General features: G+C 43.8%; 1 protein-coding gene across 2 annotated transcripts in view; it reads right to left on the reverse strand.

Annotated features, from left to right (window-relative positions):
• The window catches only part of CEP89 (centrosomal protein 89), a 64,770-nt gene that overhangs the window by 45,506 nt on the left and 1,489 nt on the right, over positions 1-17,775 (reverse strand). For both annotated transcript variants that reach the window (XM_080827971.1, XM_080827970.1), the window contains exons 2-4: positions 16,868-16,974; positions 11,214-11,372; positions 8,197-8,386 (exon numbers count right to left, since the gene is read on the reverse strand). In XM_080827971.1, the coding sequence (XP_080684097.1) occupies positions 8,197-8,386; positions 11,214-11,372; positions 16,868-16,974 (456 nt within the window). The remainder of the gene's footprint in view (positions 1-8,196; positions 8,387-11,213; positions 11,373-16,867; positions 16,975-17,775) is intronic.

Here is a 17,775-nt window from a genome sequence, read left to right on the forward strand (position 1 = left end):
ACTGGCAAGATGTCCACCAAAAGGGGTGTTCCGGAGCCGAGAGCTAGGGCTATTAGGCCCACCCGGCTCTGAGAACAGGGCTCCAGGGGTGACCCCACTCAGAAAGGCACACAGGTCTCCCACTCTACCGAGCTTCTGAAGGAAGAAAGAGGAAATGACTTCTTAGCTTTTATCTCCTGGGAACCAACTGCCTGGTTCGCCGTGTCAAAGATCAGTTAAGTGACTCCCATCAAGGAAATGGGAAAGTGCCATGGGGCCTCCACTATCGCTCTCTGCTAGTCTCCGAGGGCAGAGGCTGAAACCACACGGGCCCTGGACGGTAGCTGTGCCACACAGCAGTGTCTAGATGCCATACGGGCCCACTGGAATACGTGTGTGTGCACAGCTGTCTACGGCGGTGGTGTTCAGAAGAGCACCCGCCAAGACAAGCCAATGTCCAGCATCAGCAAAACGAGTTAGTCCCCGAACAGCCAGGCTGCACAGCGGGCTACCGTCAGCAGGGACAGTGAACCAAGCACCGCTACACACAACTGAAGACCCTCAAACGCTCCAAACCGTACAGGATGTCCTGACTAAAACTACAGTTTTCAGAGTAGGCAAAACTAAGGTGATCTTCCACAAGCTGATCAGCTCTGGGAGTCAGGGTGGTGGTGAACTCCGGGGAAGCAGTGACGTCTTCTCTGTCACAAAGGGAACCTTCTGGGGTACTAGTAATGCCATTTTTCTTTTTAATTGGGGGGGGGCTGCTTTATAAAATTTCATTGAGCTGTACATGGTCTATGTACCCCTATGTATAGTTAATACAATGATTAATAAGCCTAAAGAATTTGTGACCATAAAACCTAAAAACCTAAAAACCCTTCTATTTAAAAGTTTGAATTCAGGGTGCCCGGGTGGCTCAGTCAGTTGAGCGTCTGCTTACAGCTTGGGTCATGATCCCAGGGTCCTGGGATCAAGCCCTGCACTGGGCTCGCTGCTCATGGGGAGCATGCTTCTCCCTCTCCTCCCTGTTCATGCACTCTCTCTCGCTATCTGTCTCTCTCAAACAAATAAAATCTTGAAAAAATAAAAAAGTTTTTAAAAAAGAACAAGTTTGAATTTAAAACATTTTTTAAACTGCCATATACTTCTGATTATAAAAACTACCTTGGTAATTCAAACAAAACCTATCTGGGTATTGAAGAAACGGAAGGAAGAAGTAGGCCAAACCAGGCACAGCGTGGATGGACATCAGAGATGCTGGGAATGGCCTGTCTTCACGTGCCTGCAGCACCTGTGCCAGGCTCCTTCACGCTCTTCCTGGGTGGTCTAGCACCCCAGATTTGAGAGAGGAGAATGTACATGCTATAATCACTAGGGTAATTTTAGGGGGGGAGAAAGCTATAATTTGCAACCTAGTAGAGGGAAAGAAAACCAACTGAAAAAATCATCAATTCAAAGAAAGACCAAAGGGAAAAAAAAAAAAAAGAATAAGGGGAGAAATAGAAAAACTGAAGATGACAAGGTTAAGTTCAAATATATTCACATATACCTTAAATACAAAAGGACTAAATGCTTCAATAAAAAGACAAAGGAAAAGTTTGTCAAACCCGGTTCACTAAAAAAACTATCTGCTGCAGTGCTAAATGGAGAAGTAGCGTGGTGTGTGAATTATATCTCTGTGAACTTGTTTTAAAAAACAATATGCTCTATACAAGACACAGATAAACAGGAGGATAGAGAAAGGTTGAAATTAAAGGGTGGGAAAAAACCAGACCATACAAATATCAAACAGAAGAAACATGGAAAATGTCACACAAAAATAAATGTTAAAAGGTTCACTTTATAGTGACAAAATATCTAATTTACCAGGAAGATACACTTGTAAACCTGTACACACCTAACAATGTGGTTGGATGCAAAGAAATACCTGTTCTGGGATTTCAGGCATATGAAGTTCAAAAACATGCACCAATAATCAGCGATGTCAGAAGCCTTCTGACATTCCTTGGAGGAGAAAACCTGCCAACACTGCAAGGAAGCTGGAAGTGTGGATTCTTGCGGCTTCCAGAGTGAGGCTGTTGGGAAATGAATGATCTGGGCGGAGTCCCCACTATCCCCTGGCCTCCAGCAGAGATTAACCAGAATGACACAGGGCCCAGCCCATGGGCCGTAGCCACCTTCTCTGAAGCCTCTCCTCCCATCAATGATAGATACTGAGGTAGGAACCCCACCCCAGATGCATTCTATGGTCATTAGAGGTGAACGACAAGAAGGTCCAGCTAACGCCACCTGGGGGCAAGGTCAAGGCAAGTGTGTAGTAAGAATTTGCAGTGAACCAAGAACTAAGTCTGGTTTTCTGGTTTTGTTTTGTTTTTATTTTTTTTAAGTAGGCTCCATGCCCAACGTGGGGCTCAAACTCATGACCCAGAGATCAAGAGTCATATGCTCAACCGACTGAGCCAGTCAAGTGCTCCCAAGAACTAACTCTGGAAGGGGCAGTTCTGCCGTGCAAGGTAGAAGGACCTCCAGACGTCTAACACCATGCTTGACTAAGGGTTTGGGGATCCGTGTTTCCTACTGGAAGATGGCAGAGTTCACTCTCTCGGTGGCTTCTGCATATTGGTGGGAATGACAACTTGGTGCCCTGTTGCTATCCTGACTTTCTACTGCCTCTGAAGGGGGTGAGCCTCCTGCAGAGGAGCCAGTACTGGTGGAGCAGAGTCAATAACCTCCGTGCACAGAGACTGGAGGGGGTATTTCTATCCGTACCTGGACATGCACGCGCAAACGCAGAGACCACAGGAATCACGCCACAGCAGGCCCCCTACACTGCCTGCCCAGTAATCAGTGCCCTCCTTTCTCCCTTGCTAAGAGATCCCTGATTCTGTTTGGTGCAAATGGACTCAGCCCCAGGCAATGAACCACGGGAATCCTTGGCCAGTGACTAGTCAAGGGGTGGCCACGTGACCAATGAGACTCCTGCTGGGAAGCTTCTGGAAAAAAATGTTCTCCCTAATAAATACAGAGCAGCATAATGAGAAGGCCCCTGCCCCACTTCTTCCTTTCTGCTCTGGGATCAGGACCAGCTGCACCCAGTGGTGACCATGAGGAAGGGGAGGCCTAGGGGATCTCAGGCACCAGCCTTTGATAGCAGCTGAAACAATATTAGAGTCTCCTGCCTTTTGACTTTTTTAGGTCAGAGAGTTAGAGGTCTATTATTTAAACCTTATGTTTATTTCATTTTTGCAGCTAAAAAAACAAAAACAAAAAACCCAACACAGATGTCAAAGCGACCACAGAGGCTTCTCCTGGAGAGAAGAGGAGGACTGGAAGGAACAGCAGGTTTCGGGACAAGCTTGCACTTTACATGCACTATCCAAAGCTTTTATAAGAAATATTCATTCATTACCTGTGTAACAGAAAGAAAAATTTAAATAAATTGAAAACTATGGAGACAGAAAGGGGACATTCCTAATCCTCAAGAGCAGCAGCAGAAGAATGTCTGCTATTTCTTGGCCTCCAGAAAATTCTAGAGAGCACTGGTTTACCCCAGCATGAATGGTTCCTCTCTGGGTCTCCATCCAAGCACATGGCAGACCCTCAAATACCAGTCTGTTGGCTGGATGAATACACGGACAAGTGGGCAAATGCATGGCACTTTGTAACAAGACGCTCTGCAAATCCACAAACACGACAATACCAAGAATGAGGACAGGAGAGCTTCGGTAACATTCATGAATTCTGTTCAAATATAGTAATAAGGCATTTACACTACACTCTCTTCCCTTAAAATCTACTGAAAGTAATCAAAAGAATGGGGGGGGGGAGAAAGCATAGTCAATGGCAGGAAACAGCTACCAAAGTGATGAAATTTGGAACGGAGAGAGAAGCCAAAAGCTGCCAAACCTCTTCAGACTTCAGGCATGCCGATGCTTGAAAAACCACAACATGTCACAGTTACAAAGGTCCACAGTGATGTTCTGATGGGGGCAATGAGAGTAAGGGTGAAGAGGGGCCCAGGAAAAGCAGAGTCATTCCCGCACAGCAGAAGCGAGGGGAGAAGAAGCTAAAGGAGACACCAGTGGAGAGCCCACTTTTACTGTCTGGAATCCGGTTTCTATTCCCTCCATGAAATGAAGGATGGCACAGACTGATATCCCAAAGAAGAACCCAAAGAAGAGATACAGAAGACCAAGAAAAGCAACAAGGCAACAAAAGATGTGGAAAGTAAATTGGTAAAACTAAAAACCAAAAGGAAAAGTGAAATCAATACAGAGAAGGTAAAAGCTATACTAGAAGCAATAACACAGTGACAAAGAGAGGAGGGTATACAGAGCAAATCCCAGAAAGTGACACTGCAAAGAAAAAAGAGGGACAAGTGATTATAGAAAATAGAACAGACATGGAAGACAAAGGACAGCCAACAAATGTGTAAGTGTTCCCAAAGGAGAATAAATAGATAAGCTTAGTCAATGATAAAACAAAATAGGGAAGGAAATGTGCCCTGAAAACAAAAAAGGGAGATGAAAATCTGTGTCTGCAGAATTAAACATCAAACTAAATTTCAGGAAGAAAGGACAGATAACAACACACACCACAGTGAACTCTGGTGAAGTTACTGAACTGCAAAGGATAATGAGCGACCCTACCAAGGTGTCATGCAGAAGAATCAAGTGACCTCAAAGGGAAATGCAAGGGGGCTGGAGCTTCTTCCCGTCCCTTTTCTGTCTCTCTCCACAGTTCCTTCAGAAAAGTTACGTCCCCTGCCACCGACATGGTCTCATGCCACCCTATAACCTTCCTTTGTAACATTTATTTTAATTGTGATTGGCTAACTGGTGACTGTGTCACTGCAGACTCTGTCTTACACCGCTTCTCCAGCACCCAGCACCCTGCCTGGTCCTCACTGCATGCTCAGTCACTGTATGTTGAATTACTGACCTACCCAGAGTGTCCTCCCTAACATGGTCCTTTAGTGCAGAGAGATTATCTGACTTACCCAAGCCATACTGCTGGGAAGTCAAGAAGCATGGACTTGAAGCCAGGTCTCTGAATGCCCACGGCACTGTTCTGTCCACTGGACGCTAGCTTCGTGGGAACTGGCCACAAATTCACGCCCACCTCTTCCCCTCCAGCCTTACTTTTGGTTGGCACCAATAAGAAAACTGCTGAAAACAAGACTTCCTTTCCATGTTAGGCCATTTCTGAGCGGGTGCACACTTCACATGAAGATGTTTGCCCAACTACCCTGAAACACAGAGAGAGGCATGAGGTATAGATTTAAATCCAAATCACTTGATTTGGGTCACTGTTTCCTTATCTTTCTAGTTTTGAAAATTGTTTAAAGGAAGTAGGAATGACTCATAAGAAAGGAAAAAATTATAAATTATTTACCTCAGATTAAAGAATGTCTATAGTAAATACAGAGATGGCAAGTTTACTTTTTGACCTTAAATGTACCCCTCAGGCACTATCTCCTTCAGAGCTGGTGCCATTGAGCGATTAAATAGCATTTTCACTGGCTCCACACACCCATTTTCCCCAAAAGTATATACTTTAATCTTATCAATTTGAGAATATTTGGACAGTTTCAAAGAAAGCTTTATGTCTAAGAAATAGTCTCAACAGGTAAAAGGACGATGAACGCAAATTTTAATTCTAAACAGAGAAACTTGGCTGCCCTGGTCTGAATCCTGCCTCTGCCTCTGATGGTTGGTTGGGTAACAACCTTGGCCAAGTCACTTACCCTGTTTCTTCACACACTTAACCCGAGGGTGTGCAGTAAATGAGATGGTACATATAAGCTGCTTAGCCTTTATTAAAGGCTCAGAAAACGTCAATGTGCCTTCCTCTACCTCTTGCGTCACCCCCGTAACCTTTTCACCACCCCTACCCCCAAAAGCCTGACGGTAAGGCTGTGGGAAATTGAAATCCCTTTCCAGTTTAAAGTGCCCTTTCATTCATGCCATCTGCAGTGGCCAGGACAAGGTATGGACTCTGATAAGCCCTTCCAAATGCAATCAGCTCCTGGTAGTCCACCTCTGGGTCCTGGGTTGCATAGGGATGGCGTTCCTTTTGGCTGGGATGAACAGAAATGGGATGACTGGCATGCATACACTGGTGGTGGGAAGGCAAAAGGACAAAAGCTGCTTTGGAGAACAATCTGGCAACATCTGGCATGACCCAGCACACATAAGTGTGTGGATCAAATGTGTGAGGAAATAACCATATGTTCGTCAGTAGGGGTGCACATAAAAAAGTTAATGTGAATTCATCTCAAAACTGCACTGCTAAGTGAGAAAAGCCAAGAGATGGAATGACTGGTTCACTACGATGACCTATTTACAATTAAAAAAAAAAAAAAATTTGAGGGGTGCCTGGTGGCTCAGTGGGTTAAAGCCTCTGCCTTTGGCTCAGGTCATGATCCCAGGGTCCTGAGATCAAGCCCTGCAAAGGGCTTTCTGCTCAGCGCGGAGCCTGCTTCCCCCCCCCCGCCCCGCCTGTCTTTCTGCCTACTTGTGATCTCTGTCTGTCAAATAAATAAATAAATAAATAAATCTTTAAAAACAAAACAAAAAAAATTGTACTGTATTTGTCTGCTGACACTTATTTGTAGTAAAAGAATAAAAACACAAACTTCTAAAATGTATTCCAAATCTAAGAGCAGATGGTCTTCCAAGGAGGGAGACAAAGATTTCAACCCTAACTGTAATTTCATTTCTTTTTTAAAAAATCTGAAACAAGAAAATATAAGCTGTCAATATTACATTCTGGAGAATGAGAATAACAATGTGTTATGTTACTTTCTACTTTTCCGTGTGTTTTCTTGCTAGGTCACAGAAAATAGAGATGTTCAACTTTAATAGAAACTGAAATGTCAGACAGTTTTCCAAAGTGGTAGTACCAGCTCACCCCCACCCCTGCACAGGCCAACACCAACATTAGATGGTCCCTCCAGAACCTCATCATCCCTCGATATTGTTAGCTGTCTTGCTCTACTTTTCACATTTTAAACTGAAACAAAATTTCCCAACTGCACATGGATCCTGAAGCCACCGTGACAGACACGTCTACAGAACAAAATATGTATTCTGCTAATGACAAAGGAGGTTGTTTCTGTCACTAGACTCTCTTCTACGGGAAATGGGGTAGCAAGCTTTACTTCCAAAATAGTTGAGTGATAAACAGCTCTGTCTGTAACCTCAGTGTAAAATACTGGCCAGAAAGTATGCAGACTGAGGGGCAGAGGGACTTCCCCTGGGCCTGCGGCAGAACCTGCTCCAGGCTTGGCTGCCATCTACCTGCTCCAGCCTCCCTGTTGTGGAGAAACCTCACCCTGCTTGCTACAGTCTGCATGTGTTACAAAGTGATGGATGGTTAGTTCATGAAACACTCACAGAAGGACTCTTCAAACTAAGCTCTCTAGGACCACTGAATGTTTGATTCCATACAGTAGGGGGTACTCAACAGAAATACAATCTGAGTATCATTTGATGCTGCAAGTCTGTATATATAGTCACTGTAACACGTGTTATAGTGACACTGAGAGAGAAAAGAAAAAGAAATTAGGGTGCTGTCTTTTGCCATTAAAGAAACAGCGTTATCTAGTTTCCCAAACCCTGGGAGCGCGGAGTTGAAACCAGAGCAGCTCGGGCAGCGGCGGAGGAATGGGCTCCATTGGCCTCTCTGTACCACAGTTCCTCCCTCGTGACATGGCCTGAAATGCCACCTACCTCACTGAGGCAGTGGGGGCTAACCGCGCGGAAGAACTTGCAACAGAGACTCCCATATGGTAAGCGCTCAAAGAGTGTCAGCTACTACCGAGGTGAATGATGACATTCCTCTTGTCGGGCATGCATTTGAAGAAAGGTTGCAACATGCATGTTGACACTGGAAAAGTGACAGGAAAGGAGTAGCCTTGGGGGCCAGAGGAAAGAGTGGGTTTACTTAGCACTGGCTGGAAATCTACGTTGAGAATGTGAGGATGTTTACCTTTGTCTCTGAAGGCCCTGTCTTTGAACAATAAAGGAAAGAGTCTGAAATCTGTTGCCTGACCAGATAAAAAAAGTGAGACTGTCTGTGTTCAGAAAATCAGCCTCCAGACAAAAGCCATTAAAGGCAGAAGAGAAAAAAGAAAATCCTTACTGGTGCACTCTACACAATTTTACAGTAAGCTAACAGGGTGCAGAAGACGTTCTGGAATGTGAGCCACACCTGGTTTCTGTGGGGCATGGCATACACGGCAGCACTGAGACTTCCCTCTGCTTTGGGAGCGCTGACATCCTCCGACTCGTCGCAGCCAGACGACAGCTGTGCGTCCGTGTCCTCCTCCTCCTCCCTGGAGCCCAGCGTTTCAAAGGATGGCAAAGAAGATCTTCTTCCTGTCTCATTCTGCCAATTTGGTCTGCATTAAAAGGTCGGGAGCAAAATAAAAAAGCAAAGCCCCGAACACTTCACATCGGTATATGGACCCACCTCCAAGTCCCCACCATAAAATGATTACAACCACCTTACAAAACATACAAAAGCTAAAGGATTAAGTCACCCACAATCCCATCTCCTTGTACACTCAGCATTTCTTTCTAGCCTCTTAACGTAGGCTTTTCTAGTTCCTATCACTGCCTACATACACAGTTTGCCTCATTGGTAACACATTTTTAAAGTCAAAATGTTAAAGGTAAGACCCAAATAGATATACCAGTTTAGTCAGCTACTTCCTGTACTTAAGTCCCCCCCCCCATTATCATTGTTACAAATCGCTCTATAATGAACATCTACATGCAAATAATCTCTTCCATATTTAGGATCCGTCTTATGAACCAGATAACTGTACAGTAAACTGCTGAGTTAAATGGTATGACTCTTTTGGGGGTCTACAGGCATACTACACAAAATCATTTCACCAATCAGCTACAATAGTGACTCCATTAGTAACAATTTTCTAAAAGTTGGCAATAGAACTTAAATCTCATGTATAAATCTTGCATTTCTTACCAAAACAATATATTTCCATTTATTTGTGTGCAATAATTGTGTGATGAACTGTCTGTTCATGCCCTTTGTCTACTGATCTACTTTGCTTCTAATAGGTCTATTTCCTTTTTTTTTTTTTTTAAAGATTTTATTTATTTATTTGTCAGAGAGAGAGAGAGTGAGCACAGGCAGACAGAGTGGCAGAGGGGGAAGCAGGCTCCCTGCAGAACAAGGAGCCCGATGTAGGACTCGATCCCAGGATGCTGGGATCATGACCCGAGCTGAAGGCAGCCGCTTAACCAACTGAGCCACCCAGGCGTCCCTAATAGGTCTATTTCAATTCAAATTTAATCTATAATTAATCTATATTTATCTACAAAACTCAAAACTCTGTATTTACTGTAAGTATTTTTCCTATTCTATTAATTCAATTGTGCCTATGTAAATTTCTTTTTTAACATACAGATAATTAAAAAACACTTTTTACCTTCTAAATTCTTAGCTTAGAAGGGCACTTCAGGCATCTGCCTCAGAGGTTTGGTAACACTGACTATAGGATTTCCTGCTCTTATTTATGTGTATGTTCATACACATAAATATAAATACACATAAATATAAACACACACATAAATTTCATTTCATAAATGAAAGGAACAAATTTCTTTCATTTAAATAGGAATTTGTTTGGTATTTGAACTAGGCAAGGCTGGAAGCAGATTTTTTTTCTGCTACTGCTAATCACTACACTGTCGAACCCCTTCCTTCCCCTTTGCTCTGTGAAGTGGTCTTTATGAAACCATCACCCAGCATGCAAACCCCAGTTTCCCTCAGGGCATCCACACGTACCTCTCTATGTAGCCAGCCCTACTGTTTGCACTACTTCAACTACGCATTTTAAGTATGATGAGGCTAATCCAGCCCTCCCCCAAGTCAAAATTCTTTCTTTCTGGATTTCCTCTGATGGTCTTATCTGCTCATTCTTTCTAGTGAAGTTTAAGATCATTTCCTCATCTTTAAATTCTAATCCAGCTAAAGTGAAATTCTTATGAGGAAAACAGGCTATATTCAAACATCTCAGAATGAAGTCAAGATTAAAATGTGAAAACCAAAAATATTAACATGTCCTAGAAGGAAATAAGTGAGCATTCACAGAATAGGGAAGGCCAACCTGGCAATTCACAGACCTGTACCTCTGGGGCTAATAATACATTATATGTTAATTAAAAAAATTAAAAAAAAATAGGGAAGGCCTTTCTAGATTTCACAATAATGTCAGAAACTACAGACTGACAGATCTTACTGCATAAAAAGGTATGCAAAAAAAACCCAAAACAAAACACCAAAAAACCCTCAAAAAACAAAATTGAATACACATGACAGATAAAAGGCAAATCTGGTCATGTATTCCCCCAACCCTACCCCATAAGCCCTTAAAGCCCTCAGTGTCTTCCTGGTGCTCCTAGCGGGAGGGGGTGGGGAGGACCAAACCTCAGAACAGGCCACCAAAGGCATCACCAGGCTGGCCCCCGCCCACTCCTCCAGGCCATCTTGAATGACTGCTCACCTCATCCAAGTGCCCCAACCCCCGCCACAAACATCTTCCTTCAGGTGCCCACATCTGTCCTTGGGTCATGCTCCCTCTTCTGTCCTGAAAGCTCATCCGAGGCCCACACTGACCATTTCCCCCAAGTCCCTGAGCCGTTCCCAGGCACTCCCTATACCTTCCTCAGCTCTGCTGCCAGTGCTCTCTTCCTGATGAGGAAACCTTGCTGACCGCCCAGCCCGACGTCGGCGGTCGCCCAGCTCAAGCAACAGAGCACATAATGTGAAAGAAGAGAACAGGCTGCAATGTAAGTGCCAAAGAAGGTAAAATCAGCAGCAATGTTCAGAGAAGGCCACACAAGAGGTGGTGGGTGACAACTCTCGCATAGAGGTGGTGGCACGGGACAGTCCCGTGAGGGGCTGAAGGCTGCCCTGAACTTGCTGGCTCTGTGTGGCCATGAAAACACCCAGGGCTTTCACGAGCCATAATCTCACAAGAGCCATGCAAGAGAGAATTCTGATAGGAGTCAAAAGCAATCAACGTCCCAGGACAGCAGCCCTTTGACCCTGATGATGAAAAACCTGAGTACTAACTCCAGTCACAGGCACGCATGAGCATGCACGCATGCATGCACGCACGCACACACGCACACACGCACACGTGACCTGGGGCACCTCCGTCAGAGACGCAGCAGAGCCAGTGACAGGGTCCTCACCGAAGCCTCAGCTCGGAGGTGGTGGCATAGGGCTCGATGAAACTGTCCTTTTCGACGCAGGTCGTGTCACTCTCAGATAGGGATCTCTGGCGTGGCTGAGGAATGGCGACAGTCCGGCCGGTCAGCGTTGTTGCTAGGATGACTGCAGCCAGAGCAGATCTAGACAAGCACAGGCCAGGGAGAAGGTGAGACACAAACCAGCAAGCTGAAGCCTGAACGACAGGTCACGAGAATTACTGAAGGGTGACCTTCTGCTCCATGTGCAGTGTGTACCTGATTGCGTGCCAACCAGCTGTTATGTGCCTCATTTCATTATCACACCAACTGAATGGATGCATATTACTGCCATCTCCATTTTTTCCTAAAATATAAATGACTTGTCCAAGATTTCCTATTAAGGAGATGGGTCCAGGTCTCTAATCTAAGCAGTCTCTATTCAAGTAGTTTTCTTTTTTTTTTTTTTTTAAAGTAGTTTCCTTTTAAAATAAAAGATCAGAATGGGGGGCAAAAATGGGAGATACAAAAAATACAAAAATTTTATTTTTAAATTATTTTTTTAAAGATATGTATTTATTTATTTTAGCAAGAGAGAGAGAACGCGTGCACGCCCAAGTTGTGGGGGGCAGAGGGAGAGAGAATCTCGAGCAGACTCCATGCTGAGTGTGGAGCCCGAACCAGGCTCTCATGACCCTGAGATCAGGACCTGAGCTGAAACCAAGAGCTGGATACTTAACTGACTATGCCACCCTGGTGCCTCCATAAAAAGATATAAAAGACTTTAAAAGGCATTTTTAAAAACACTTGCAAATTATTCAAAACTCTAATACTGGAAAGACAGAGTAATGAATTTACATTCCCATTTGAAAAAGCAAAACAAAGCAATGGATTTACAACTGTGTCAGCTTACTGCCTCAGAGAACTTCCAGGTCATGGCACAGTGGAGTCAGGTGGACCTCCTGAGCTGTGGAGACAGAGCTGAGAGTCCAGGAACAGCACAGCGGACAGAATTTGCAGGACAGAGGACCAGAAAGGAGAGAGCTGAACAGAGAGAGCTCCGGAAATCTGTAGATAGCCCCCTGAGTGTTCGGCAAAACATTCCTCAGTGCATGAATGTGAGGAAACTATCCAAGGCTGGGGGAAGAACTACTAACAACGATTCGAGGATCAGTGCCAGGTGCTTACACATGGTTGGGGACAATGCCTGTTCCCACCAGACAGATGGGAAAAAATTAAAATCTACAGGACATTGAGTACAGTCCTTGGAAAGGTCTTGCTTCAGTAGTGGGGAGTAATTAGTCCAGGATTGTGCACTACTTCAGATGTACCTAACAAATCATAAAAACAAGACCTAAAAGATCAAATTGGTTCTAAGAAACTTAACTTCTTACCAGAACAAAATTCTAGAAGATTGGTAGGAATACAAAAATATCTAGCATACAGCAAGGTGACACAATAGCATCTAGTATGCAATCCAAGATAACGAGGCATGCAAAGAGACAGAAAAACACGACCCAAGATGATGAGAGAATCAACAGAAACCCATTCGAAACCAAAAGCATATGTTAGAATTAGCAGAGAAGGACATTAAGACAGTTATTGGGGTGCCTGGATGGCTCAGTCGTTGGGCGTCTGCCTTCTGCTCGGGTTGTGACTGAGCCCCATATCGGGCTCCCTGCTTGGCAGGGAGCCTGCTTCTCCCTCTCCCACCCCCCTGCTTGTATTCCTGCTTTCTCTATCTCTCTGTCAGGTAAATAAATGAAATCTTAAAAAAAAAAAAAAAGGCAGTTGTAACTATATTCCATAGGTTCAAAAAGCTAAGTAGAAACATGAGAGAGTATTAAAAAAGACTTGAGCTTTGAGATCTGAAAATTACACTCTATGGGACAGACAGCAGATCGCCATTGCAGAAGAAAAGACTAGTGAAATTAAAGGCAAAACAAGAAAAAACCACCAAAATGAAACACAAAGAGGAAATAATTTTTTTAAAAAGATTTTATTTATTTGACAGACAGAGATCGTATCGTAAGTAGGCAGAGAGGCAGGCAGAGAGAGAGGAGGAAGCAGGCCCCCTGCTGAGCAGAGAGCCCGACATGGGGCTGGATCCCAGGACCCTGGGATCATGACCTGAGCAGAAGGCAGAGGCTTTAACCCACTGAGCTACCCAGGCGCCCCAAAGAGGAAATAATTTTTTTAAAAAGGAGCATCATGGGCCATGGGATAAAAAAATTGACTGTTTTATACTTTAAGCCACTAAGTTTTGGTGTAATTTGTTACACAACAGTAGGGAGCTAATACAATAGCCTCTTCATCAAATGGTCCCGGAACAACCAGATATCCACGTGCAAAACAAATGAGCCTGAATCTGTGCCTCCTTCATCATATTCAAAATTAAACTCTAACTGCATCATAGACCACAATATAAAACCCAAAACTATAAAATTTCTAGAAGAAAATACAGGAGAAAATCTTTGTGGCCTTGGATCAGGCAAAGATTTCTTATATATGATACTGAAATCATAATCTGTAAAAGAAAAAAATTATTATGATAAACTTAATAAAAATTAAAAACTTCTGCTCTTTGAAAGACATTGTTAAGAGAATGAAAAGACAAGCCACATACAGGGAGAAAATATTTGCAAATCTCAGATTTGATAAAGGACTTGTATCCAGAATAGATAAAGAACTCTTCTCAAAATACAGTAATAGGAACACAAATAACCCATTTTCAAAAGTGGGCACAAGATTTGAATAGACACTTCACCAAAGAAGACAGACAAATGACAAATAAACACCAAAAGATGCTCAACAACCGGGGCGCCTGGGTGGCTCAGTGGGTTAGGGCCTCTGCCTTTGGCTCGGGTCGTGATCCCAGGGTCCTGGGATTGGGCCCCGCGTCGGGCTCTCTGCTCAGCGGGAAGCCTGCTTCCTCCTCTCTCTCTCTGCCTACTTGTGATCTCTGTCAAATAAATAAATAAAATCTTAAAAAAAAAAAAAAAGATGCTCAACAACCTTAGGTATCAAAGAAATGCAAAAAAACCACAATGAAATACTACTACACTACCAGTATACTACTTGGTATACTATATATACTGTACTATATTATACTACTAAGTATACCACTTAGAATGTCCAAAATTTACATTCATAAGCATATCTGTGGAGTGAGCTTCAAGAAGTAAGCCCCCTTGGGTAGAGACATCCAGAAATCTGCAAGGAAAGAGTTGGGAATTTCAGATGTGCGCATGGACTCCAGGCACAACAGAGCTGCCTGGGCCGAAGGAATAAGGAATCGGCCACACCAAATCAGTATACGGTCACCCAGAAAGCATAAGAAAGATGGAGATTCACCAAACAAGCTCTATACATTGTTACCTATGCACCGTCACCACTTCCAAAATCCTATCAACAGGCAATATGAGTTAGAACTAATGTCAACTAAATTATAAAGCCACACACACAGACACACAACTGCACAAATCAAGTATTGGTGAGGATGTAACTGGAACTCACACAGTGCTGGTGAGAACATAAATTAAAACTTCAGAGAACAGTTTGACAGTTACTTAATAAATATACACCAAGTCTATGACCCAGCTATTCCACTCCGAGGTATTTATCAAAGAAAAACGAAAGCATGTGTAGGAAACAAAGATTTGTACACAAATGTCCATGGCAGCTTTAGTTTTAACATAATAAAACCTGAAAACAACTTGAATATCCAGCCACAGGTAAACGGAGAAACAAATTGTGACATATTCATTATTCATATGATGGAACACTACTCAGCAGTAAAAAGGATGAATTACTGATGGTCACTACATGATGGACGCATCTCAAAATAATTATGCTGAATCAAAGAAGCCGGCATAATTATGTTGTGTAATCCCACTTGTATAGAATTTTAGGAAATGCAGACTAATCTAATGTGACAGAAAGCAGCTCAGTGGTGGCGGGGAGATGGGGGCAAGGGTGGACTGGGCAGAGGAATGGGAAGGGGGAGAGAAGGACAAGAGGTAGGAATTACAAAGGGGGCCACAAGGAAACCTGGGGGATAATGGATATGTTTATTATCTTGATTACAGTGATGGTTTAATGGGTGTAAATATATGTCGCAACATGATGCGTTTCAAATATGTAGTTTAAGTCCATTATACCTCAATAAAATTGGTTTAAGAAACATAAAAAGACTGCTTACGGCAAAAATAACAATACACTGTGGGATTTATAACGTATGGAATTACAAGGGGCAACAGTAACATGAAGGATGGGAAGGAGGAGACGGAAGTCAATGGCTGTAGGATTCTTACACTATTACACTTCACATGAAGCGTGGTAACATCTCAATGTAATTTGAACGCCAGTTCCTATAAATGAAAAAAAAAATGTGGAAATAGGCCATATTTGCCAAAGCCTTGTGGATTATTTTTGGCTTATAAACATTATAATCCAGGAAGACATTTTTGTACAGGAGAAGAGACAACAAAGATTTTCTAATCGACCTACAACATGCTTGCCATGACATAAATGTGTTGGTTTTTCTGTTTGAGGATGGAAGGTAAAGCTAACCGTCTCTCGCCATCACTGCTGCCACAGAAACATGGAAGTCCTAATGACACAGCGTCAGGGTTGGTCACAGAGACACTGAAGAGCTGGGGAGACAGACCCACAGGTGTACTGGGGCCATCGCTTGCCAGCTGTGACACTTTGCACCAGTGCAGGCACTTGAACCCGAGCTAAGCTAGAGAGCCCAAGAAGACCTCTCTCAGAGGGTCATTGAGAGCATGGAATGAAATAATGCTTCTGAAGGACTTACAACAGTCCTCGGCTTGTGGTAAACACTAATAAATGGTTCTTCTTGTTAGCAACATGGTACTTGAGAAAAAACAAACACTAAAAACATTTCACAGTGTTCTTCTCTCAGGAGGCATACCATATTCTAATTTCAAAGAACACTAAAAGGTACCACCCTTGCACGAAATTAGTTCTGTCAAGTCAATGGTAAGTGTCAAGCCATGTATCCATGTTTTTTTATGGATAAAAAAGAGTCTAAAATTCTCCTGTGTCTAAGCCCTTAGAAGGCACAGGCAGGAGTGTTAGGTATAAAAGAAAGTCAGTTCTCTGATGCTGGGAGCACCGGAAGATGGGGGAATCCCAGGCTCTGGGGAGTGAACATCCTTTTCCTTCCTTCCCCAAAATCAGCTATTTTTCTTTTTTTAAGATTTTATTTATTTGACACACACAGAGAGAGAGAGAGAGATCACAAGTAGGCAGAGCAGCAGGCTCCCTGTTGAGCAGAGAGCCCGATGTGGGGCTCGATCCCAGGACCCTGAGATCATGACCTGAGCCCAAGGCAGAGGCTCAACCCACTGCGCCACCCACGTGCCCCCAAATCAGCTCTTTTAAAAGGCAGACTTGTATTTCAAAAGAAAATTCTGTGCATAATTCAAATTCCTTTCAACATACCATGAACCTATATACTTGGACTTTAATGCTTTAATCTGGAAAACTACTTCAATTATGAAACAGACAAACTCCATACACCTGAAAGGGACAGATCATTTTCCCACAGAGAAACCATATTAAGTGCTTCATTATGGAACCAAGATAAACATTTCGAAGGATGTGAATCTAATGGCTGTCCACCTGAGACTCACCTTGGTCTCTCTGGAGAAGGGTTGGGGCTGCGGGGAGGAGGTGTGCGTGGCACAGCTGGTTTTGGTGCGATGCTGGCTGCAGGTAGAAGGCCATGGATGATGTGTTTCTGCACAAATGAAACCCAGCAGTGTCACTGGTGTATGGGATCACCTGGGTCCTGTTGACACCTTGTGAAGGGTGAAAGGGGACACCTGCACTGGCCACCCGGGGATCTAATCCCACCAGGAACCCAGTCCTCCCCCTGCCATCCCCAATTCCCATATGGCCAGGCAAGCATGCTCACCCAGGGAACACCACTGCAGCTGCCCATTGTGGGCAACCTCTCATCCTTCCCTCCTCAGAGGGGCTTCCCTGACCATCCCCCAGAGTCACCCTCTAGGACCTCCAGCCTCACAGCACGACCTCCGATGACCCTACTCCCTCTCTTGCTGCCCTGTCTGCAGAATGGAAGCTTCTGGAGAGCAGGCAATGTTCTTTTCTTTATCAACCCTGGAACTCAAGCACGTCCCCCATTAGTCTACACGATGTGGAAGCTTAATAAAGATTTTAGACAGTTTACCTCAATGATGCAGAATAGCGAAAACTAGCTCCTACACACAACGAAAATCAGAATCTGGCTTTAGGCACTTGGCAGTCATTCAGAAGTTTCTGAGTATAGCCGAACCTTCACTCTCTAAGTACTAGTCGTTATTCACGCCTACTAAAGGCAAAACACCTGGACTGCAATGAAGAAAACTTGTCTTCATCGACAAGGTAGTAAGAGTACGGAGGGAAAAGCACCCAAGTACTTATCATGTAACACAGAATTATGGAAAGTGCTAAGGGAAGGGTAAAGACAAATTTGGTGCTGGGATGGCACAGGGAAGGCAGGGCTCCTCCGGGTCTGGGGGCCAGCAAGGGGACCTCT

This window comes from Martes martes, assembly GCF_963455335.1.
Source record: "Martes martes genome assembly, chromosome: 17".
Taxonomy (NCBI): Eukaryota; Metazoa; Chordata; class Mammalia; order Carnivora; family Mustelidae; genus Martes; species Martes martes.